Below are 25,356 nucleotides of genomic sequence, written 5' to 3' on the forward strand. Positions count from 1 at the left end.
CATCGTAGGCTTCGCGTTGTGAAGGAGTGATTATCAGTCAGCGAAAGCGATGTTTGTGTACAATTTATCCTTTGCTGTGAAAACAAAACGACTCGCACTATCACCTTCGGCGTCATGGAAAAACAATATCCCGGCAGTCTGGTCGATTTTTCACCAAGTTAACTAAAACATCGGCATATAAGGTAAACAGTTTGCAAAAGGGCAAATTCCCAGGATGGTGGAATGCATAAAACAAACGGCCCACGTTGCTTCGGTAAAACATGCAACAGAAATAATTGAAAGCCAAAAATGGAATGTACACCTCACGGCCATTACCGCAATCAATCAGGCATGAACATCAGCGCTGTCAGTTTGTGTTTGTAAGAGTTGGCTAATGAGAGGTACTTCGTATCTTTGAGAGCATATGACCAGACTCCACCATTTTGTGTAACGAGTCGTGCGCTGGAAAAAAAACTACCAACTACCGCCATTTATTTATACTGATAAAGAAATCTGATGTAAATGTATTAGTGTAGCTACTATTGCACCTTCAGTTAAAAAAATTGTCAATCAACTTCATCAGTTAAAAAAGTACTTTTAAGTAACAAACGTTTAGAATAAAATGCTTTGGATCAAATATTTTACATAAGTTTAGCAGAGTTATTGGTGGCAACAAGACTACCCTGATACGTATGACCGAAGTGTCGAGTTGTTGCATGATATACGAACTAAGTATATAAAATCTTAATCCTCCGGTTTGCCTTCCGGTAGTCTATCGAAAACAGCAACACGCCAACACAGTTTTGCGCAATGAGGAACTTTATTACTTCACAATGCAGCATTCCAGCACATCTACACAGGGAACTGTCCAAGCTTGTGCAGAAACAAGGGCGAAAAAATGGAAGGGCGTCGAACAAGGCTGCGTACATTGCCAGCATTTTGCACGCAAGTAAATTCGAATTTGGCAAGGCGATGGTGGCTGTGTAATTCAAACCTACTATACTAAAATGGCTTGTAATTGTTTTTCAAAAATTCTTACACTAAGGTCCATGAATAGACACGCCTGTTGTTTGTTGTACGAGAGGAAACAACAGGACACATTCACAAGGCACAAACATTTGTTCGGAGAGGCGTGTGGATTCAACAGTCAAACATCAAATAACGTAAATAATCTAAGGTAAAATAGCGAAATAAATATTTTACGACAAAAGGCAATGTTCTCTTGCATACAAACACTTCCGCACCGGAAGACTTGGATTTAAACGGATTGTGGTTCGTTACAGATGTACGCCGTTGGTAACGTAGCCGTTGGCAAGCTCGCCATGGAAGCCATGGTGAGCGGCGTGGGCGTGCTGGTGATTCGACTCGTGTCCGTAAAAACGGTTTTGGTAGTGATGAGCCACGGTGCTGGGGTTGTAATGCTCCGGATGGGTATAATGGCCTCCGCTGCCGTGATTCATGTAAGCCGCCACCATTGCCACAGCTGTCGTAGAGGGAACATGCGTGGTGTGAAATCCGTTCCCGGCTGCGTATGGATTCAGTTTGTGCTCTTTTGACTTTGAACGCAGGGATGCAACCGAAGAAGGATAGGTGGAGTTCTCCATGGAAGCCGCACTGCTATTTCCGTTCGTAGTGATGCTGTAGTCGTGAACTCTAGGATTGGGGTGGTACGATGACATCATCAGACTCTGCTGCTCAGACGGGGAGGTTTGAGAGAAGGTGTGAGGTGTGGTTGGGTGCACACGGTGCACGGGCGAATAGTCGGGTCTGTAGCCTGGATAGGCCAACGCCTCTTGATACAAGTCCGTCGCTGATCCTTCGCTACCGGAAAGCATGCTGCTCATATCCTGTGGGCGTTGTACTCCACCGTGGTGTGAATTTGCGTGTGGACTCATCAAAGATCCACTGGGTGAAGGGTGTCCGCTGCTGGACGTGGAATGTCTTTCCCGGGGTACACCGCTGGCCAGGAGGTTAAGTGCCTTGCCAGATGCAGGCATCCATTCAGGGTAAGACATCATCATTTCCGTGTTTGGGTTGTATACGTCACGCGACTCCCCTGTGTTTTCGTAGGTCTTGTCACGCCTTGCGGCTTCGGTAGGGTCCGTAAAAAATTGGGACACGGACTGGTCAAGAACCTCCGCCTTAGGTATGGTGTCGTACATCTGACTCGAAACGCTCTCACTTCGGTTGTTTTGATGTCCAGAATCTTTTCCTTGCTCCGCGTAGCCGTTTTGATTTATCTGTTCCTCTCCACTCACCGTGTTTTCACTCTTCCTCTTGGACTTCTTTTTCTTCCGTTTTTCCTGGCTCGATTTTTCCTCTGCTGTGGCAGATTTCTCCGAATCGTTTTCTTCGCCAGCACCCGAGGCAGTTTGGTCAGCTTGGCGTTCGTCTTTGTCGGGAAGATCTTCGGGGTTCGCCGCTGAGTCGGCCTTCGTTTTGGGTTCGTCATTTTCCTGCTCACATTTTTCTCCCGATCCTTTTTCCGTAGCGCTTTTGGTGTTTGTTGACGCAGAGGTTGACTTGTTTTGCATTTTCATCTGACGTCGCAGTTTCGCCCGGCGATTTTGAAACCACACCTGGTAAAAAATATACTTTGATTATTAATGACAACAAAACCAAAACATATCAGAAATAAGTAAAAGTCATTTATTTTTTTAAAAACCTCACACAACTTCAATCTTATAACTGTATAACCAAATACAGATAAACATTAACATCAGTGAAATTATGTTTTCTTGGGGAATAAAATATATGCAAGAAGCCGATATTTAAATCACGTGTACATCAAATATATATATACATGCTTAAGAATTTGAATAGCAACAAATCAATTCCTTGTTTAAAACGAGCACTGGAAAAATCACAAAAGAAAATTTTGTCGGCGAGAGTGCTGGCCATGCATTACTCGTGACGCGCGGCTCAAGTTTACGTTGAAACGCGAGTTGCGATGTTAAACGCTATTACACGCAAGTGCGGATTTAATTCGCCGTGTCAAAACAGCCCGACTGACTCGCTTCGCCGCTCGCTTAGCCGAAGGCCTTGCAGACAACTGGGCTAACGTGGGGGCGATAACAGACAGCTTTAGTCCTAAGAGATCCTAAAACGCCCCCATTAAGCTGTTCCATGCCTAGTTGGCTTACATAATGGCCAGCGGCGGTTGCTTGACAAAATCGAGGCCCCCTAATCAGCTTAGCGTTCTTTGCGCCTCACTTGTAGGACGGTTGGGAGCACATGACGGCCCGGTGGCGGCGTGAGTTAAGCACCCCCATACAGGGGGGACGGGGCAGTTGTCTGCTGTAGTCGCAGAAGGTAAAAAATGATTACGGCGTCTTGAGTTACGCAGGCAAGGAAAGTATTAGGTTAGAAAAACAGAGGCCTGTCCCCGCGTCGACCCACCGACCTTTGCCACTGCGAAACTAAGTAGACCCGTGGGCCGAGGTAATAGGCTGCGCGTTCGGCGCGGTTAGGGCCGTTTTGTCTGGCCCATGATGCGCTATTTGTGCACGATGCATGTTCGGTTTTGATCTCCGGCTCGCTGGCGAATTTAGACAACACTCGCGCGCACCCGGGCGTAAATATCAAAGCGAGCGGCGCACCCGAACGCGACCACTTTCGTTCCAGGGCTCGTCGCTTGTTGACGGTCTAAACCGACCGGCCACTCACCACACTTAGGCAATTATAACTCATTTGGCGATGATGGTCCATCAGACGACAGACAAGAACGTTCGCAAATGGAGACATTAAACAAAAGGCCTATGTTGTAAGAGCTGCAAAATGGCCGTCATCAAGAAGTATACGAAGAGTGTATAGATGAATTTCTGAGTGGTGTTTATCTAAGCTACACCAGGAAACGAATGGCAGCAAGCCCTTTCCAACCATTCCGTTTCGTCCTGTTTCAAAACCGCAACGTGAACATATACATGTTAACGCCTGTTTTGACGATACCCAGCAAGAGTGAAGGCAAAATTCATACCCTGTAAAGAGCTTTCATCTAGGCACAATTAAAGCTGTGTTTTGGGTGGCGAAACCGTGCGTCATTGATAAACCCCCTGTGCTTTGCGGGGGCAGCGGGGCTGAGGATTAGTCAGCGGCTTGACAGTCGCCGCTTCGGCCCCGCTGGGTCCAGGGGGAGGGAAAAGAGAAAACTATTAGAAACACTTATCAGAAACAGGCCGCCGCACAGTGTTGAGTTAGGGGCCCAGCAAGAAAGAGACCCCCACGCCCCTTTACCCCAAAGCGCCCATCAATCAGCACTGGTGTCAAGTGACACAGGTTTGCGGCGATAAAAACGTTTGATTAAGTGCAGGACCGTGGTGCGAATGTTTTCCAAGCGCCCAGTTTGTCTTGCCCGTTCTGTACCTCGGTAATCCGTCGCGCCGACACGAAAAATTAGCCGCCACTTCGCTTACGCTAAGTTGTCCTCGTGATAGGGTGTAAGGACTCGAGGGCTGTTTGGTTAGCCTTCCAGTGTCTATTTGGTGTAACTATTCCTGAGGAAAGTTGACCGTAACAATTTGTAGCAAGTACTGACGGAAAAACGTAGATGCTGAACTAAAATATATAATATTCACAATTTAACATAGGGGAAAACGTTCTTGTAGCTAAACCACAAGCACTTTAAAGTGTTACAACATTTATGATAACAGCTTGTGTATATCGGAGACAATATGTTATCAAAATTGCGACATCCATGACAAAGTCTCCCAATGCGGTCTTGGGTGATGCAGTAACGAATGAAAGTGTGGTCAAAGCAAACACCAATACCACCACGCCCAACTTCGCATAGCCGTCCTAAGTCGACGGGGCGAATCGAGCGCAGCTGATAAAACAATTTTCGTGGCGATAATTAAACGCGACATTTCCCCGGCATGGCAACGATCCGGTCGGCAGGGTTTTGTCCTGCACCGGCCGAGGTCGCGCGGAGCTGTTCGCGGGCGTTCGGCGTGAAACCCTCCGCATAGGAGCCATATCCGACCCCGAAGTCACGGTCATGGACTTGAATGTGTCAAACATCCGCTCCCACAATGCGTCCTATAACTTAGCACATTGCCTTTTGAGGCCAAGTAGCGCGCAGGCGGCATTATTACGCAATAAAGGCGCTAATATATATATACGCAGCCCAAGCGGGCCGAGAGGGGGTGGCAGGGGACAAAACAGCACGGGCCAAGGGGCGGAACAGTGCGTGAATAGGGCAAGTTGTCGCTTTGTGACAAAACAAACAAGTTGCGGAACACTGGGGAAGTTTGTAGGAAGTTCCTAGCGTGGAATATGGATCGCGTCGTTCGCAATATCCGTTCATTTCTATTGGCGATCACCGACAGCGCCTGGGATAATTTAATTTCCAACATCCCGGTACTTTTTGATGGTGTGACAAACCCTTACACGGGCAGCTGTTGAAATCCGGGTAAACTCCGGCGGAAAAATTGTGGCCGATTTCTTTCCTGCAATCTTAAGATTTCTGACTCCCAGCGGAAAATGAAACCGATATCAGGAAATTAGTTTATCTTGATTCCGGTTTTGAAATTTGTTTTTTTTGCGCATTGATTTATGCGTATAGGTTTGTGATTTCTGCTGGCATTCCATTATGGTAAAGTTGGTTGTCACTTTTTCTTATATCGTGAACTCCGTTTACATCTAAAATATTTGTCTAGTAAACTTTGAAAGTTTCCATTGGTTTTGGGTCTATTCGAATATTTGCTAGGGGATTTTGGATCCTTTTGAAATAGTACAGTATCCCTGTGAAGGAATGAGAGTCGGTATATTTACTACTTGCCAACATCCATTTTCATAACTTTGGCAGCAAAGGCTTATGAGAGGCCGCCATACCGGATACCTTTGAAACTCGGGCAATTCTTTGCGTGGCTGTGGCAAAAATTTCACACCTTTCAAAACTAGGAACGAACCTGATTTGATCATGGGATCAGAGCTATTTACTTTCCGTGCGGTCGACTAAAAACCAAACAGGCAGAGGAAGAAACCTAATCAAATCTTCGCCCAAAGCACCGGATTACAAGCGATGTGGCGCGAGGCTGGGCAAAATTAACAGGGTAATCGAGTTAGACCGCGCGCTTTGGCGTCTAATTCGACAGAAATAATCGAATTCCGGGTAATTAGAACTAAGACCTGGTTTGTCGGGAAAAACTGTAAAGATAAAATCGTGAGCGCTCGCCAGGGGTGAGAAAATGTTTCTGTTGGGGCCTGTTGTCCCCGCCAATTAGCCCAAGACGTTTGCGCCCCTCGGGCAAACTTGACACCCTGGGAACCCGTCGGGACAATGGGGACGCGCGCCCCCAGCTGGCGGGGCGGACACTGGGCCGCGACAACGCCGTAGCTCTTGAGTTATGCGCCATTGGAAAGTGGCAACAATCGCTTATCGGCCACTTGGCGCGACTCTGGCGGACAGAAAAATGATACCCAAGGTTTGAGCAAGTTTAGTTTAAACGAGGTACAGTGTGAAGAAAAAACAATGGGGCGTTTAATGTGATACACATGAGGGCATAAAATGGGTGGATGGAAGGGTTTTTACAAAGAAAAGTCCTGGCTGAGACGTGTGTCAACATATAGAATCTTCGAACGCATTTTGTGTTGCTTTCCCAAACCCGATACCTTAATCAACGCATTGTAGGCGCAACGCATAAAGTCGTGTCGACAACGGCGAGCTTTGCGCCCTTCGCGGGTCAAAACGGGCAACAATGGCCGCGGGGCGTTTTCAGGCCCCTCGCCAAAACGCGGATGATTTACCCGCCAAGTAACGACAAAGGAAAACGGGAAGTTTGGAATGAAAATTAATTGGCGTGTAGCGGAATCGCGTCGCCCAGGCAGCCAGCTTGATTGTGGCGCTGCCGCCTTCGCCTAATTACGATCTTGGATTACCTGGGAATCTTTTCCGGGTGACGCGAGCGCGCATCTGGCAACGGATTACCTGCGCCTCAGACCAATCGTTTCCATTTCAAACTGTTTCGCAACAACGGACTCATTGCGGTAAACAACACTAACAGAAACTCTCTTAGATTGGCCCGAATTAAATTAACGACATGCGAATACCGGTTGCCCTGATTAGACCCGAATTAAGCTGGACATTTAACTGGTTTTAGCGGAGAACATTGGCTCTGTTTTGTTACATTATCGCATTTGACCCCACAAGCTATAAAGCACCTCGTTCAACGAAAAATTTTTTGAGATATATGTTTTAAAACGTTTAGATTATCCTGCTGCTTTTTTTGGATGTTTGAATTTAGTCACGTGTTTAAGGCAAAATAAACGCATAAAAATAGAAATTATAAGTAACCAGTTTTGTTCGTAGGCATAGGGTGGTGAGGAGAGTAATCGCAACGGTTTCGTGAAATGCTTCTTTGTATCTTAATTCTGACACCACTGCTAAACGATTGTGGGCATGCATACTTATTTAAAATAAGTTGCAGAAAATGAATGGCATTATGGAACGACTTGACGACAAACAAAGGAATCCATATTGGACAGCTTGTGCTTTCGCCATTTTTCTAAACTTGTCGCTACGCAACAGCAGCCGTGCAGCTCAACTGACAACGACAACACGCTAACGATTTTCTTGCGCTTTTAGTGGTGCGTCTAATTGTCCCCAAAGTTCACTTTAAATCCTGGCGGCGGCGGCCCAGGCCGAAAAGTTAACCCGTGGTAGGTTGCCGTGATTGATGCCAAACAGCCCGGCTGCCCGAAAACAGATTTATTCTCTGTTCTGGCGAGTCGGACTGGCAGTTGCCAAAACAAGTCGACGAGGCGTCGGCGCGCAGTCGGCAACTCAGCGGTAAGTTCAAGTTAGTCGGTTTCAAAGCGCCCACAGCGAGATCCCCAATTCACGAAAGTTGATGATGTTTGCCCTGCTGCCCTGGCACAAATTTTCTGAAGACGTTCGAGGTTCAGGGGTGAACAGAAGATACAGATCTTTCCAGCCGACCGCGGGCCCCGCGAAGCCCCAAACAGTCCCGTTTGTGGCCGAAGAAAAGACCGAGAAACGGCGACGACTTCGCGTTAATCTTAGTCACCGACTAATAACGTTATCAGTCATCCAAGAGGAGGCTTTACGTCACCGACGACCATTGTTTATCCAAGGGTCCGTACTCTTTTGAAAGAACTTAGTAAAGTCTGATGAGTGCGAAGTGTTTAAATGGATTTTGATTTATTTCGTGGAGCTTAAACGCAACTTCGCTCTTTCTTTTGTTGCAATCTAGGATTCTCTTGTCGCATGATCAATTTTGGAGGCGAAACGTTTGGATGACGTAGTTTGCATTAAACCAGCATCGATCGCGCAGGCATTTAACATTTCCAACCTGAATTCGAGCTTCGATCAAGTCCAGACGAATCGCCAGGGCTTCACGCATGAAAATATCGGGATAATGTGTGGTGTGGAACGCTCTTTCCAGCTCCTCCAGTTGCCACTGGCTGTAGTTGGCGCGTGCCCTCCTCTGTTTGGATGGTTTTGAGTCGTCTGCAACGAAAGTGTGGCCAAACAATTAGTGGTTGTCGTGACAACACTTTGTGACGCGACAACGGTTAAAGTGCTCAACCACGCTATTTGGACCGACGCGGAGTAACATCCATTAGCGCTCACGTTCAAAACTTGTTTTGCGTATGATGAAAATCCGCAATCATTACAGAACTGTGACTACTGATTACAATGAGAACACAATCAACAAACAAATATATATTAATGTATGTTTCAAATGCTTGGCCAAAAAGTTTCGAGTAATCGTGTTAGTTTTTACTGCATGGAAACTATAGAGAGGAGAAACTGTGACGATAACGAGAAAGCATAAATGGCGGACCAACACAACTGGTACTTTGAAGACGAGTGTATATAGTGAGCCTGAACGTTTTTACCATCATCAAACCCACATTGTTTTCTTTATCTAAGATTCACAAGTACAACTGTAATATACCGTGTGGTATGGCCGATTTCTTTTCGATGTAGAACTGGAGGTAAGTGTCCGAAAATCAGAAAACATACAAAGGAAAATTTGTTCACCTGAAGCAAAACGGAAACTCAAAGACCTGACGTTCACTTCACACTGTTTGGCACAATTTTACGAAAAATCCTTTTAGACGGTTTATTTATCACAACCACCCAAGTTTCAAACTATAAACAAGACACCGGCAAACCCGCCAGAATCGGACCATTTATTTTCCCAGGCCCCTTGTTACCCGTGTTTATCGCATCCATCCACTTAGCCGACTTTGCATTTCGTTTGGCGACAATTGCGGAAAGGATTAGGCGCGCAACAAGCTTGGAGGAACGCGCCAAGCCGAGCGAAAATCAACATAAGCAATTGCGAGGCACCAGGTGCTGGTTGGCAACTTCGCCAATAGCAGGTAGGTTTAACACCGTGGAAAAAACAAATTCGTAAGCGTTCAAACTTTTTCTGCTCCTAGTGTTCTCGTTATTCAACGTTAGCAACACGTCAGTTACCGACAGTTGGATTGTAGTAGTTTGGACAGTATGGTAAATGGCCATGCACTGAAAACAAACTTAAGGCGAAATAAACAAATGCATGAACATGCTTTATGCGCAAAAATGTTCGTTGACGACCATTATGCAACCTTTTTTGTTGGGCTTTCATATAGAAAGAATTCATTTTGGGATAATTGTTGTTATATCGCAAAAAGTATTTGTAATTAAAAACAAATAATGTGTAACGGATATAGCGTTAGAAAAAAGAGTTCTAAGCAATTTAAATTTTGGTTCCAAATCCAAGATCTGACAATAAGATCCGAAAACCTCAAATTAACATTTAGACACAAAAATATTCAATCAAAAACACGAAAGGAAGAACTTACCGAAACTTGCATTGTACTCGCTCCCGACTCCAGCGAATCCAGCGGCCTGGGACGCCATCATCAACGCCTGCTTACAAGGATCCGAGGGCACGTAGTTCTGCAGGAATCCATCATAGGTTCCGTACATGGCGGCTGCCGCGGCTGCAGCATTCCCAACGTGGTGGGGGTAATAGTTCTGAGGGCAGGCGGGTGGAGTCTGTCCTGTCGAGGAGGATAAAGAGAACCCTGAGGGTCGATGATATAGAGGCGGTGGGTAGGTCATCATCGACGAAGGCACAAGTGGCTGAGGTCCATACATTTCCTTTGTCTCCGGTAGCGTCTTGATGTTGGTGATGAAGGAACAAAATGGCGTGAGCTTCACCGACTGGGGAGCTTGAAATTCTGGGTTTGTTTTGTCCGGCACTTACGCTACATTTATTTCAACTCGGAGGTCGATACGTTGTCTGGTTATTTCTACAAAAAATTGTGAAAGAACGTCGTTAAACAAATGTCTCATTTTTTGCAATTAAAATCCATTAGCTTTCCACAGGTTCCAATAACTGTACTATGTATTGTCTTTAATTAAGCCGTAACTTAAGCCCCTTGCAATACCCTGTCTCGCAGCAAACTACGTTCCCCTACTACACTTGGAGGCATCTTGCCTGAAGACCTGACAGCCAAAAAAGAAGAAGGCAGTTGTAACTCTTCTGCGCCGCAAGGAGAAAAATCGGGTCATAGACAGGGGTCAGTAAAAGCATGTACGGGTTTTAAACAGCGTAAAGAGGACTGATGGTCGACTGTCGCAGTTGTAACAAAGTTGATGCTTCAAGCTAACAATAATCAATTAAAGTTCCTGGACATTTTTCATCGCGTTGGGAAATAAAAATTTATAACTCACAACCAAAAAAAATGAAAAAGTTCAAAATTTTAGAAGCGACCGTTGCAAACTGCAATAACTTTACAAACAAAATTATACTATGCATAAACGTGAACTTGTTTCTTCTTCACAGGATTAGGAGTTTCTCAACTCAAGCATAGTCTTAGAAATTTTGCATACTTATAAAGCTGTATAAAACCACTTTATGGAATAAAAAACAACAGCTTTAACGAAGTACATCGGCGAAACGAGCAAGTCGTTAAACCTTACGAAAACTTTCGCACCCCGCGCAAATCGACTCACCGCCGTAACAACGCGAGAGCGCTGACGTGTTTTGGCTTCCACAATACAAACAAACAAACCTCCAGGAGTGCAGGTGCACCAGAGCCACATGGCCACACGGTCCCATTCACCCTCTTGGCAGCGGCCAGCGACGAACCTATTCGCCACAACAGAAGCGTTAAGCAATTTCCTTCAAACTGGTGTTGCGACTTCTCGACAATGACCTTAAACCGACAACGGCGCTCACTGCCGGCCCCCGCGTCCCTGCCGGGTCGCTGGCTGTCACCTGGGCTACGGCACTCAATGGCGACGAATGCGCGGACGGTCACGGTAGTAGGGAAACTTATCAAAACCGTGCTGCTTCGGGTAAATAGCCTTCCACACCGTGCGCGCACAGCGAATGCCTGGTTTGTGCCGGCGTCGGGGACCGCAGTTTCACTGGGGCGCCACAAAACCAGCAAAGTAATTAGATTTGCGGTCCTCATTGCACGTAGTTCGCTTCCGAAACGACAAGAAACAGTTTTATGGCCACTCAACTCTCCCCCTTCCCTTCGCGACAGTCCACCGAAATTACATCACCACAGTAGTGTGGAACCCAAATCGGGATGTCAGCGCTACTGTTTCGCGAGTCGCCGAAGCACTGAGGGTGGTCTTGCCTCTAGGTCGCGCGCTCGGTTGTTTACTTTTGAAATTTCCGATGTGCTCTATAATTGTCGCATCCGTTGAGTATGACATTCACGGTCGCGAGCGAGCAGGAGAGGAAACTCTCAGAATGGTGCTATGACAACATATTTTTGACCTCCGATGCACGAGCGACCTCCACTTGTGTTTTGTTACGCCTGAAATATTACCAACGTTCATCTGATGCAACTCATTGCTACAGAGAAGCGTGATGCGATGACGCCCGAATTGGAACTTTCAATCAAAATGGTGCGCCTGTATCCGAGTTTAAAACGCACCCGAATTAGACACAAGGAGGTGAAATTTGCTTCGTTTTCTATGCTACCAAAAGTAAAATGGTTGCCATTAAAATGTTGAATTTCCCAATCGGAATAATTGCAACAGAATATTTTTGGGATTTTTGTGCGAACGGAATAATGTTGGGATTGCAACAGAATATTGTCGTTAGACAAAATCTCGCTAATCAGAATCAAAACTTAAGCGGTTGCGCATGCGATGTCGTCGCCCTTGGTCCACTTCCAACCTAGAAACTATACAAACCGATTAGGTGGCACGTTATAGGTTCTGGCGGGGGAGACAACGGCGAAATTGGAGCCAAAATGCTTGTGCCAAACTCCACACATTCGTCGAGGTCGAGTGTCCTGCACTTAGGAGGTACAGGTCCGTGCTTTTACATGTCCAGTTTATAGAAGGTACCACAGGTAGTGTTAAGCGAACAGGTCGAGGGTTTTTGGCGAAGGTTATGTCAGCCTTCGTGTTTGGCAAACGGCGACAAATTGAGCCATGTTAGTAAAAACAAGTTTAATCCCATCTGACTGCATCAACAATGTGAATAGTTTATAACGTCACTTCAGTACATTAATATAAAAAACAAACAAAAGATCAAAGAGGTTTCAAAAAAAAATTGTTGAACATTATGTAGTTCAAGTTCTTCTTAAGCGGATGCAAAAAGTTCGAATAAATGTACAGTTTATGTTTTCTGAGAATTTAAGCGGCTCGTAGTATCTTGAATTCCATGGGGTATTTATTTTTAACACGTGATATGACCCCCAAATAGTATTTATTTGCAAATTCCCCGGCCTGTTTTGTGGAAACGAGAAAACCAGAATCCATTAGTTTTTACTCTCACAAAAGGCTCCCCCCCCCGTGACGTAAACCCGCTTGTCATTCACTCTTCCCGGGCAACAGCGTGTGCTGGGAATCGTTACATGAAATCGCTCAAGTAAGTCTTGTAAGAATTGAGGTGTGAATAGATCCGCCCGCCCCTACACGGATTAAGTTGGCGGGGCTTTTTGTGCGATCGCTCGGCAAACACGAACACAAAAGCCGGCGACAAGTTGTTAGTTTGTCTTCCTTTCGTCGCCATGCTCGTGCGACAAATCCCTGTCACCCGTCGTAATCGGTCGATCCGTAAACAGTCCTCACACTCGACAATGCGAATTTGTCGTAATCGTTTAGATTACGTCATTAGGAAAGTCCCACTAACTACTACAGTTTCTCCGGCAGTGGAATCAGATTTTGTCACCAAGAATTTTGACATACTGGTGTCGGGGAAAAATACTTTCTGTTATTTACAGTAATTGCTGTTGTTATTGTCAGTAACCAATCCACTTTATTTTGGGAATGTAGTAAGAGCACGCATATTAAAATTTAATCTAACCCTGGGTCAGAACTCAAAACAACACTAATGAACCGCCAAAAGAACAAAGACCGCACTTTTCTCGCAGAGTATCTCCGGATGTTGTAGCTAAACGGGTCGATAAGCGGTTATGCCGCGTGGCATGACGAGAGCGCCAATCGCGCGCTCCTCAAAATAACTGAACCCATTCTACGACATTTCCGTATGGCCACTGTATAGACGCGCACGAGCGAGTTCAAAATGGCGGAAATCGCCGAACAATCGTCGCGGGAGTAGCCGGAAAACAGGTTGGGATCTTAACATGAAGGAAACAGAAGCAGCAGAAACTATAACGCTATAGTTGTTGAGTATCACTGTAAGTCCAGCAAATTCTTTCAGTCTGCTTTATGTGGACACTTTTTGGGAAGATATGCTAATGCACTTTAAAATAACGTTTTTAGTAAATTTGTGGTCGGTCAAATACCTGTCTATGTTAACGATGTAGATTTTCACCAAAGTCAACATTAACCTGCCTCGCAAATGCCCGGCTTACAAATGGCTTGCCGCATGACCACCTGAACTGATCCCCACAAGGTAACATCTTTGCAGATAAGCACGAGATAATATTTTCAACGTATTTTAAAAGGAATTAAATATTTCCAAACTATTTTGCCTCCATCGGAAAAGTAACAAACGGATTGTTCTGCTTTCATTTGAAAACTGCCACCTTTCTGTGCCCGAACACCAGTAAAATTTTCTACTTAATCTACGATAATTCTTAACCGCTCACGCAGTCCATCCATTTCTACTTTCGTTACTGTTCCTTACAGCGCCTCATCAGAAACCGAACAAAGCCTCGTCCTGTTGATAACCCCAGGGCCCCCTCGGCCCCAAGTGCCGACCATCTATCAACCGGGTACCGCAACAACAAACCACGGTACCGGGATTTTTTCCCGTTGCAAGTCAAGCGCATTCATACGTGGCAATCGAGGGAGGAGACTGTTGCAAGGATAGTAGACTAAGCCGGGCCCCGACGCTGCCAATAGAGACTGACAGACACAAAGCTGTTTTTAATACATTTTATTTGCAGACTGGGAAAAATTGTCCGCATGGAGTAGAATCCTACGTAGAAACTGAAAAGACTTTTCACGTATTACGGTTCAGTTGTTGAAACGATTAATTTCCGATTTCCGCCTTATAAATTTTTTGTCTGCACTTACTTTCTGAATTCAAACGTTTCGAGCACGTTATGGTACTAATGACCGAAATATTAAAAATACTAGCAGCGCATCAACCAAACATGAAAAATCCTTTTTGGCTTCTTAATCACAACAGAGTAAATCAAATTTTACCTCCATCATTTTAAAGTGCAAATTTTTCCCATAGATTCTGCTTGAATGTTGCTGCGTTTTAAATGCCTTACAAGACCATTTCCATATTTGTCATTCTTACACCTCGATGTGGCCCTCGGCGGTCGAACAGAAGGGAGGGAAATGTTTAGGCTGCCGCGTGTTTCGGCGAAGACAGACGAAGCGGCGATAATGGTGCGCAGTATTTAACCAGGCCGCCTAATCCCGATCGACGAACAAAGGTGGGGGCGCGGGGCGAACGGCGTGACCCAGGCCGCAAGAATGCCAAACGCCTTTATTGAAACTCGCTCCGGCAGCTTTGGGTGCCTCAGGTTCGCGTGAAGCTCGCTGGGAATCTGGCCTTTATGTTGAAAATATTTAGGCAGATCTTTTGGAGAGAGTTTATAATCCTTATTTTTTAAACATAGATGGGATTACAAGAATGATATTTATTCGATGCTGTGCCAATGACGACGAATGAACTTCTGGATACAACTATATTATCGTGTTTATAACGATATGAAGCATGATTGACACATCTGTATTCGATACAAAAAGTCCTAGATTTTGCGTAAAAAGGAGCAGCTGTCAGCAGTGTATTTCTTTAATTTGTTTTTAGTCGACGAATTTACAAAACAATTTTAGGCACATGATTTTGAGCAATAATACTGCGAGACGAAAGCTAGAACGTATCCATCCTTTATGCAAACATCACGCAGCAAAGAGGGCCTAGGTTTTAAGATAATCTTCTACTGATTTTACGAAGCAAGAAAAACACACGTGCGCAATGCATCCTATTTCCCACGCCTGTCGGCCATGCGCAAGATTCCTCTACGCTCGTATTATCGACTTTCGCCTCGGAGTCGGGCGCGTACGACATGCGCTTCAACAGATGGATTGACGCCATGTTTTTACAACAGTGAACTTTGGCAGGCGTCCGCGACTGGCTTGTGTTGATCCTGCCTCCGTTGGACAGCCCAGCGCCGGATCAGGTAGCAACAACACGCAAAGCCGCTTTGATCTCGTCCAACTGCCAAAACTTGCGATGTAGCCGTGAACTATAAGGCGCCGAGGTTTCTAATCTTGGACGAAACCCCAACCTTATGTGGGGTCATAGGGGTGACGGGTTCATGAAGTGGGTTCGCATTGAAACGGCGAGAAACGGGTTCTAATGATTTTCGGGAGGCAATGCATCGTTAACTAAGTAACGAACTGGCGAAAACGCGGTTTGTGAGTTGTGTCGTTATCTGCAGCATGCTTAATGAGCAGGTGAAAGCAACTACTGCCTTTATTCAACATTTTTCTGTTTTACCGCTTTTCGTTTTTTTCTATTTGAAATAACGTGTTGTTTAAAGCTGAGCCCTACCTGAAACCTCACAAACATTGAAAAAGTAAACCAGACCACACGACCAGCGGAACGCCACTGTACGAAACGAGGCTTTCAGCCATTTTGGAACATTTTTAGCCACAGGTGCCTTATAGTGTGGCCAAGGGTCGTTCAAAGACCCTCCACAGACCGCAAACAGTGAAGAGAGCGCTGTTGCATCGATGACCCAACTCAGGTTCACGGGTCCAGCAGGTAAACAACAGGTGCTGGTTGGTTTTCCGCGACTGGCGCGCTTTGCGGAAACTAGCGTTTATTGTGAAACTGGACACCCATGCGGAGGCGGTCAGAATAAACAGGACACGCTTGGGGCGACCTCCGGGCCCTTCAGAGCACGCGCTTGATTCGGAGTTGAAAGCGAAACAATTTTGTTTTGAGGAGTTTCGCGGGTTTACAGGCGGATAAGTGCATCGCAAACTTGGACTAAAATGACCCTCGACGACACGCTGTGTTTGTAGCAAAACGATTGGGTACAAAGTGTTGTTTCGAAACGCACACACCGCAACAAAATCGACTCGTTGCCTGCTGAGAATGTCACGGTGGAAGCATTTGAAAAAAATACAAAAATCTGGCAAAATCTGAAAACAGTGTTTTAGATTCGTTTGTTGTAATCAAATTTATTGCTTATTGGCCATCTGGTCTCATTGTACACGATGTATCTTGTGTTTCATTCTTTCCACCTGGGGAAAAGACAGAGCTGTTTCCCGCCGCGTGCGTAAGACCAGGTGGGAGACATCATCAGCAGTGTGCATTTACACATAACAGACGATGAAGTGTCGCGCTACTGCATCTCCGAACTATGGCAACAGCACTTATGAGTGGAGACTCACGCCGCTATCGGTTATCAGTTAGTCTCTCACAGTTCCGCCACCGGCCTGGGAAAAGTACGATGGTGTTGGTTCGTGTCAAGTCCTTCGAACCGACGGAAGTTTAGGCAATCGTTTTTTTCCAGACGTGGGCAACAAATGTGGATCTCTGGTTGCGCGATTGCTTACAAGCACATAGAATGCCGCGGTTCGCACGATCCGCGCGCGCCTCTAGGTGACGGTGGGTCGCCCAAGCGGTCGTCTGAGTGGATGCAGGCATATAATATTTTTGTCGTAGAAAAAAATGTAAATTTGGTATTTTCTTTGTTAGTTTATGTTGCGCTACGTTTGATATATTTAATAGTGCGAAAATCGAAATTGATATGTCTGTGGTGTGGTTACTAAATCATTCTCTATGGAAACATGCGACAACGAAACAATGCATATTACCTCAACGTGAGAAGCACATGAACTCATTTGCACCGTAACAAAATTCGAACCCCAGTCAAGAAAACCTGACGCTGCAATAGGCGAAAAGGAAACCATATTAAACCAAGGGGTGCCGACTTTGTATATCACATGATAAGTAGCAGCGCCAGAAAGGGTAGCCTTTGTGCATCCAAAATATCAACCGTCGTACTGCGCCTGTAAGTTTCGATACCTTTGTATATCTTTCGCGCGTCAGTCGGTCAAGGCGTTTTGAAATCTAGCTGACGCAGAAATGTGGGATGCGCCGCGTCCCAACGCCCATCGTATCACTACCCAACCTCGGCGAGCCGCAAGCTCTGCGCGCCGTTAACGGGACGAAGACGCGACGATATAATTTTTCCCACGAACCAGGCGGGCGTGCTTGCTATACGACCTCTGCGGCTAGCGACGACAAAATAAGGATGAGATGCGTCTAATGAATGCTAAGCAGCATGACGGCCCAATGACACCCATAACATATCGTTAGCGGTGCTCTGGGCGTTGTTTCACTGCAGCAAAGGCGGATCCCCTTTGCCAGTAAACACGACGCCCTCTGTTTTCTTTCCCGCACAAAGAAACATTGTTTCAACTGGGGGTGTATCGCGTTCTGGTGTTCAACGATGTGGCAAGTTTTTCCATTTGAACGCGATACAGAAACAAGGTCGGAGATAATACCAAGGTAAAAAACACCTTTGCTAGAATCTAACATAGACAAGGCTTGTGCTTTTAATATTATTATCTTTTGGCAAAGTCGACGTTGTTTATAGTTGCCGTACGCTTATTAAGATAAAAAGTCTTCTGCACGAAATGCCATATAAACCAGAAGCATGTTAAGACTTTATAAACAAGCCATTTTCACAATATTTTTACACCAGTTTGGAATCATCATGAGTTTTCTAGTAAGTTGTAGTGAAGTTTATAGAATTGAGACTATATACAGTGTCACTAAAAATGTGAAGCGGTCTTTTCCTCCCGTCATTTTAATTATACGACTGCGGAGAATTTGAACTTGTGTTGTATTAAATTCCGCGAGCACCGCGCTCCGCAATCCCAGTATAGGGTTAAAGAATGTGCCGGTGTTGACTGGCATCCACCACCTAGAACACAATTCACATTACGCGTCCAATATACCTCTTGGCCGCTACCCGACACCGACGTAGAGCCAAGTTCACAGGAGCTTGGCAAGCCGCGCCTATTCAGGTACACAGGTGTAGTCGCAAATGAATTGTGCACTTCTGGTTGGTTTTTGATCTGTCGCAATTGGTTCAGAGGCAGCCATTGTGAAACGCAGATTCGGTTTCGCGAAAAACTCGATTTCCGCAGCTGACAACAGCCGACGGACTCCTCTAAGGTATTTCTCTGATGCGACAAATTTCCAACGGCATCAGCGTCTTCCCTTACAGTAAGGTTTCGGAGAATAAGGAGAGCTTCTAATGTTTTCTTTCCTTAAGGTGTTGGCCCCAAGCGAAATTATGCTGGCCGGGAAATTCATATATCTTGCATTCACAAGAATAATGGTGTAAACAAATTCATCAATCTTTTTTTCGATATAAATTGCCAATGCGAATTAGGGGCGTAAGAGACCGTTAAACTTCTTTAATGCTGAACTTACGCCAAAGGTGACCTGGATTTTTGGCTGGTCCTAAGACCAAAACCACTGGTAGACGTGGTCGTACTGTTGGTGTGTCCAAGAAGAAATAAACATTGGTCTACCAAGCCCCCAAATTTGTTATTTACCTGGCCTTGTTGGCCTATACGTTTCATCCGGCTTTTGTAATATTTTGCCTTTACTTGTCTTGCCAACTGCAAGATTGGTGCAGACGGGCAACTTGCATCATGAATTAGAACAATACACATAAGAGCGTTTTTCTTGTTGTGTGCGGTACAAACATTAAATTCAAAATCAACCTTCATTAAAAGCGTTATTTCCAACTGCTGCTACGGATCAAGCTTTCCGCTGACATTTCATTTGAATCAGTAAACGAAGCAGCGGCTTTCCAAAAAAACATCTGCGACCAAAAAAGGTTGAAAATCGTATGTGTCAGGCGGAAAGACTCGGTTTCTAACCTAAAACTTGCACCACCGACCAGTTAGCATTCCACGTCAGAGCAATGAGGTAAATCAGTAGGGTTCACAAAACAGCATATCCAATGCAGTCGAGTAGAGGTCAACGCAAATCCGTGGCCTTTGCTGACGTCACATCGGGGACCGCTCCAATTAAGCACTCCGTACGCCACCCAGCGGGCATTTTCGAGACACAGAAGCGGGCTTCCCGAAAATCCCTGCACAAAGTTGACAAAAGTTTCAAACAGTCAGTTTTCGGTGGTGGAAAGGAAGTGACGTACGTGACATTTGTCGTCTGCGGATCTGGCGGAAGGCGTTTCCTTATCGCATATATTCACGTTCACGTTGTATTTAAGGCCACAGTAGCGAGACTGACAGCGGGTGGGATGTTCGATGGTGACCCATAATAGCTGAGGCGAGGTGGTAGCTGCAGAGTGATTTTGGATGTGAAGATATGGGCATATTTGTATTTGCATTAGCTATTTGTATTTATATAATTGTGTTAAAGGTTTAGTTAAAACGCAAATGATGGTCTGGTCGGTGCAGCAGGTGACTTTGCCTGGTTTCGCTTGAAAAAACTAGTCAGGCAACAGGTGTTTCCACTTTGTTTTAAACGTCGATCTGTTGGGTACCCGTACTAGGCACATAAGCACCGAAGACGAGCTAGATTAACGCCAAACAACTGCTGATGTTTTAAAAGTACATTTGTGTGCATGAAAGCAATTTACAATTTGCCCAGGCGTACGTCTACTGCTGTTCTCATTGCTCAGTCCAACGTTTTTACGAATACAAACGTCACAGTCGCGCATTTTTTAGTTGGCAAGCCTCCTGGATACGTCAGACACATTCCAACGAAATTGTAACATCAATATTTAAGAGGCAACATCGCTATAGCGAAGGCCCTTGTCAATTATGCACAACATTTTGAAATATAATTGTCTGAAGCTAAGACCAACCTACATCGCCACCTGGCCAGCCTGCGATCGCACAATGACGACCTCTGCTTGGGATGACGTCAGCGTTGGGTAGGCAAGAAAACGTACCTGGTTCTTTGGTTAAAATTGGCGCCTGTACAAAGGTTTTGGCTGTAATGGGTGCTGGCTTTGTTGAAATTATTGGTAAAAAAATCCTGCCTTGAGATGTACGAGTATAAAGTCGTTTTGATTGTAGAGGTCACTGTATCCAGGGTAGGCGTACAACTGTTGGTATTCCACGTACGTGTTCGTCGAAGGGTGGTAAAGAACCGTTCTGCGAATAAGCATACAAGCGGACTTGATTTTTGTCAATAGAACACAGTCTTTACAAATTTAGATTGAAAAGGCAATGAAAGTGCAGGATTTGTGAACATTTATATGATTCGCTTATAGTTACTCATTTGTAAGTTAAAAAGGGCAACATTTGTCATGCTAGGGAGTTTTACAAAAAAATGGATAAGCATCAATAACATCTCTGTGACGTGTTACACTGCCCATAATTGTGCAATAATTACATCGCGAGGTATTTCGGAAACATTAAACAACCCAGCAACAACTCTCAATGTTACAAAATTATTTATCTGGCGCGCCCAAAGCACCCTCAGCGCTCACAAATCCGCCCATAAGCATTCCGCGTAAATCGAATCGTTATTAATTACAAGAGCGCGCCACTCCAAAACCCACTTGTGTGTTCGTCGCACGGAAAAGCAGTGACGTGCCGTGACCAACCAACTTGGCGCAATCAACGTTCCTCCGCATATTCCAAGCATTTGTTTTGGATGGCTCGTGTTTGTTGTGTCACGCCTGTCAGGACTCCCTTCCATCACAACCACAACGCGCATCAACCAAGGGAAGTCTGCGACATCGAAAGGGACGTACTCTCCTGCGTGAGACAACATCCAGTAAATATCTTCAACAGCAGAACGAATTGCAATGTTTCTATCACAAAAGCTTTAAGACATCAATCGTAGCTGTTTACAGCTTTAGGTGTTGTTGTTAAGCCTCGGAGACTTGTAGATATAAATAAACTACCGATAGCGTAACAGATTCTTGACAATTGACTAGTAAATGTTAGGACCTTTTATGGCTGTATGAAACCCACCCCAAATTACACTGCTTTCCATAATGTTTGGCGACGGCTTGCCACATTCTTGCTTGAGATAAATGGCTTGCAGCGCGTTGGGTTCAGTTAGCATTCGTGTGGCCATCGTGGGCAGTTCGCCATACAGAAAATGACGGACACCTGCAAATATCAACGGAAAAGTACCTGTTAAACTTTTGCGATTTTCCTAGATAATCCTAACATAAACATCAAGCTAACGTTTTCACCATCAACATTTTAGGTTTATTGATGCTTTTTAATCTTCAAAAGATTCTAACGTTGTGGAATAAAGTATGTGTCGGCTGGCTTCTTCCACACATTCCTATTAGCACACGCCATAGACAGGTGATTTAAATCCCGTGTATTTACAATGTTGCGTAGATGGTGAAACGCTTCTTGATATCGATTTTGTGCGAACATGTTTCGGTATCAGATGTGGACAAACAACAACCGACAGCGAAAGCATGTGCAAAAACGCCACATTTCGCCCATTGGCCAAACTTATTGACAAAAAGCTTGACTACACAATCGCCTGCAGGTGACACTTAATATTAATTACACAGTACAGATTGATAGTTTTTAAATCAAGATATTTCTTACTGAGGTAAGAGAGAAGCGATATTGAGCATACCGAACGGTGTCTATGTCATTGACCACTGAATTTAAAATGCGAAACTTGTGGCTCTCAAGGCACATTTTGTGAAATATTTATAATGCGGTTTGATCGATTATGCCTCGATATTAAAGTTGCCTTATTAAAGTTTAGTATTACAGTTTTCCTATTCCTTATACACTACCGGATATAGAATCGTTTTGTAAAGAGGTAATATAAATTTAAACAACTGCCTGGACACAAGAAATTAATCGCTTTACAGCATCACTGTTGGTCACATCTCATCAGAAATTAGCTTCCACACAGAACACAAATGTACATGAAAATGCTACAACAATGAACATTCAAACGTTTTAAGTAAAATTGAAATGTTTGTAAAAGGGCTGTTTGTGAGCCAAACGAACAATTATACATGTAAAGTAGATTGTAACGCCTACCTCCAGCTGTGCCAAACTTGAATGACCCTGTCTGGTTCGTGAACGAAGTCGTCCGCACTACGGAAACAACATTGTATTGTAACGGATACAAGGTACTACTTATTAAGTTATTGTCATATCTTTTTAGCACCTGACGCCATTATACAACTAGTAAATTACTAAACAAATATCCCATTCTCAATAGCTTGGATTATTACTGCCGGAGTAGAGCATATTTTGTGAAATCAAAGGCGGTTAACAAAATGTTAGTCACCAAGTTGCACCTTTAAACATTTGGGGTTTTGACGACGTGTCATTCTGTCCGACTTCGAGCGTAGGATAGACATACACACCTGAAAAACAATGGACAAATCATGTTTTTCAATTGTTGCGTTGACGCGTTTGCGCATAATATGTGCATGCAATATTCATGAGGGAATATAGGGCCAGCAGGCCAAGCCAAGCCAAGTAGCACATGCCACTCAAGCTCATTGTAGCATACTCGTAATGACAGCTGCAGACACTATGATGAGTAGTAGACCAGCACAACAGAAAGCCACAGAAAGTCCCCCAAGCCCTCGCTCTTTGACAGTCATCTCCAAGTTTTCTTCAGCGCTCCATCTTCAAGCAAATGTTTACGAGCAAGTAAAACATACCACAATTATACGTTTCTACAATAACTTACCTCCAATTCAGCGGCCTCAATTCATTTTCGTATTTTAATGCCTTTCCTTGTGTAACGTTACGCGTACGCATTGTAAGCAAGAAACATGGCGGTTGAAAATGTTTCAGTTCTTTGTTACGAAACAATAGCCGAAATAGCGGGAAAATGGAAACGTTTATCAATGCATAAGCTTCATCTTTCAAGCCCTTTAGAGCCAACACAACATGTGATGGGGTTGATAGTTTATTGAAGAACGTCATGTTACAAGAAACAAAAATAGGGTAAATGACAGAAAATTATATGGCCGTCTGAACACATGCGCGACTTTATGTAGTAGCAAACACTTTCTCAGCATGAAATATTCATGACTTATCGCGCCTTCTCTCATTATAGAATCGTTACTTCATTAAGCAACAACCCTTATTCACAGCGTTCACCTTTTACTAAGCATGACAAACGAGAGGTAAGGCACAAGTGATTATAACCCCATTTTACATCACCACGAAACAGCAATTTTTACAGAAAAAATGTGCTGTTATGTAGGTACAGATTTGTTACCACTTGTCACAGTGAATACAAAGTGGCAATAACTGAAAAGGTAATCCTGAAGAACATAATCTCTTTCAATACTTTTTGCACAAAATCAAACACACACAAAGCAAGTGGTACAAAAGATTTTACAATTGACTTGAAATAGATGGTGCTTTAGATGCCGAAACATAACATATAAGAAGAATATGCATTTCAATAGACTGAATAATACTTGAACTAAAGTTAAACATGGGAAACTAATGAAAGGTTTGAGTATTTTCAAACACTTATCTCTTGATTGTCTGTGTTTGCTTTGAAAAGATCAGAACTGTCTCTTGTTTCAGAAAAACTTTTTTTTTCCAAGTTTCGTTTTTGAATTGCTTTTAACTCAGCTTTTTGATGTAAAGACCTTCAAATATTAAAGTAATATTTTAACATAGTAAAAGACTTGGAAGAGTTTTTGTTAATTCATTGCCATATTTCAACATGTCATAAATTCGCTGCCACAACTTACCTGCTTATTTCACACACAGCAATAAAAATTGCCAGTGCAATTAACACTGCCAGTGTAAAAGGAATAAATATTTTGTTGAGTGTTTCATCATATGCAGGTCGCACCATAACAGAATTTACATGAGATATTCTGAATGCATAAATTTCCGTGCCTCCAGCCAGTGATTGCAACTGCTTCCATATTTCCAACTGATTGGCAGTAACAATTTCTGCAATTGCATTGTGACATATATGATTCTTATTATACTTATTCAATCTGAAACTAACCTGTTAAAATGTTAAATGGAAGTACAGCAGTTCTTGAATTTGGAAGCAAAACATAAAAAATGACTGTACAATATAGGTCATGGAATTTAGGATATCCTGAAACTAGTTGAACATTTTCACTGGAAAAGTCACTTTAAACAGGAAAAAGTTTACAGGTAAAAACCACAACAATTGAGCCCAAGATCATACACATTACCTGTCTACTTCCATGGTACAAGCAGTTAGATTCATCTGGCAATATGAACTTGTAAAGTTGGCAATTAGTGTTGTAAACATATTATGAACAGAATTGCTCCATGAGCTTGCTTTAACAAAGTCAAACCGAACATCAACATTTCCTGCAACCAAATATGCTCTCATTATGACCAATAAAAAAAAAGTTATGCATGCAGAAACAAATTGATGTGCATTCAGCTAAAATTTTAGTTTTACAACGAATTCCAAAGAATTATAAGCATCAAATTTAAGTACAGGTATAACATATAGACATTTTCGCTGTAACGGTTTTAAATTTACAAGCACTAACCTTCATCCGAATTACTGCAATTTAAAATGGCCAGCAAGATTAAGGAAAGCTGGACCAATGTTTTAAACATTTCCTATATTTGTAGTAGAAATATTTTTTCGATTCTGTAAAAGTGTGTTCCCACGATACTCTCCACACAAGTAATTGAACAAACGAACAGAAGATCTTGTTGAACAATTCCAGATGTGACCAAAACCAAAAAAAGAAAGTCAACCTTTTTCGCACGTACACATTTTGGATCGGAAATGGGGAAACCCCGTACCTGTACATTAGTGAAAAGAATTTGAATAGTTTATCGGTGAAATGGTGAAACCTTTACCTAATATTTCCTAGCAAACAAAAATTATATTTGGTTGAAAAGATCAAACAAATCCTTTAAAATAAAAAACTGTCAATAATACACTTGATTGTTTTGCTAGTTAAATTTAAATTATTGGCATAGATACCAAA

At 43.8% G+C, this 25,356-nt stretch overlaps 3 protein-coding genes across 3 annotated transcripts; all 3 read right to left on the bottom strand.

Annotated features, from left to right (window-relative positions):
- Positions 1-842: 842 nt before the first annotated feature.
- On the bottom strand, positions 843-19,454 carry LOC145888493 (uncharacterized). The gene is made up of 5 exons (XM_082979247.1): positions 19,324-19,454; positions 19,145-19,245; positions 9,793-10,245; positions 8,289-8,446; positions 843-2,558 (listed from the first exon to the last, which is right to left on the bottom strand). Exons 3-5 carry the CDS (start codon positions 10,088-10,090, stop codon positions 1,257-1,259), a joined length of 1,758 nt encoding a protein of 585 aa, XP_082835373.1. The 5' UTR covers positions 10,091-10,245; positions 19,145-19,245; positions 19,324-19,454; the 3' UTR covers positions 843-1,256.
- Positions 19,455-20,266: 812 nt separating this feature from the next.
- Positions 20,267-23,353, bottom strand: LOC145888494 (uncharacterized). Its single transcript, XM_082979248.1, has 7 exons — positions 23,091-23,353; positions 22,908-23,026; positions 22,690-22,758; positions 22,427-22,483; positions 21,377-21,517; positions 20,959-21,157; positions 20,267-20,548 (listed from the first exon to the last, which is right to left on the bottom strand). Exons 1-7 carry the CDS (start codon positions 23,327-23,329, stop codon positions 20,413-20,415), a joined length of 960 nt encoding a protein of 319 aa, XP_082835374.1. The 5' UTR covers positions 23,330-23,353; the 3' UTR covers positions 20,267-20,412.
- A 2-nt stretch (positions 23,354-23,355) lies between these two features.
- LOC145888495 (uncharacterized) lies at positions 23,356-25,125 on the bottom strand. The gene is made up of 5 exons (XM_082979249.1): positions 24,907-25,125; positions 24,577-24,718; positions 24,381-24,511; positions 24,115-24,322; positions 23,356-24,009 (listed from the first exon to the last, which is right to left on the bottom strand). The coding sequence occupies exons 1-5, from the start codon at positions 24,974-24,976 to the stop codon at positions 23,880-23,882; spliced, it is 681 nt and encodes a 226-aa protein (XP_082835375.1). The 5' UTR covers positions 24,977-25,125; the 3' UTR covers positions 23,356-23,879.
- Positions 25,126-25,356: the final 231 nt, after the last annotated feature.

This window comes from Ascidia mentula, chromosome 2 (genome assembly GCF_947561715.1).
Source record: "Ascidia mentula chromosome 2, kaAscMent1.1, whole genome shotgun sequence".
NCBI lineage: Eukaryota > Metazoa > Chordata > Ascidiacea > Phlebobranchia > Ascidiidae > Ascidia > Ascidia mentula.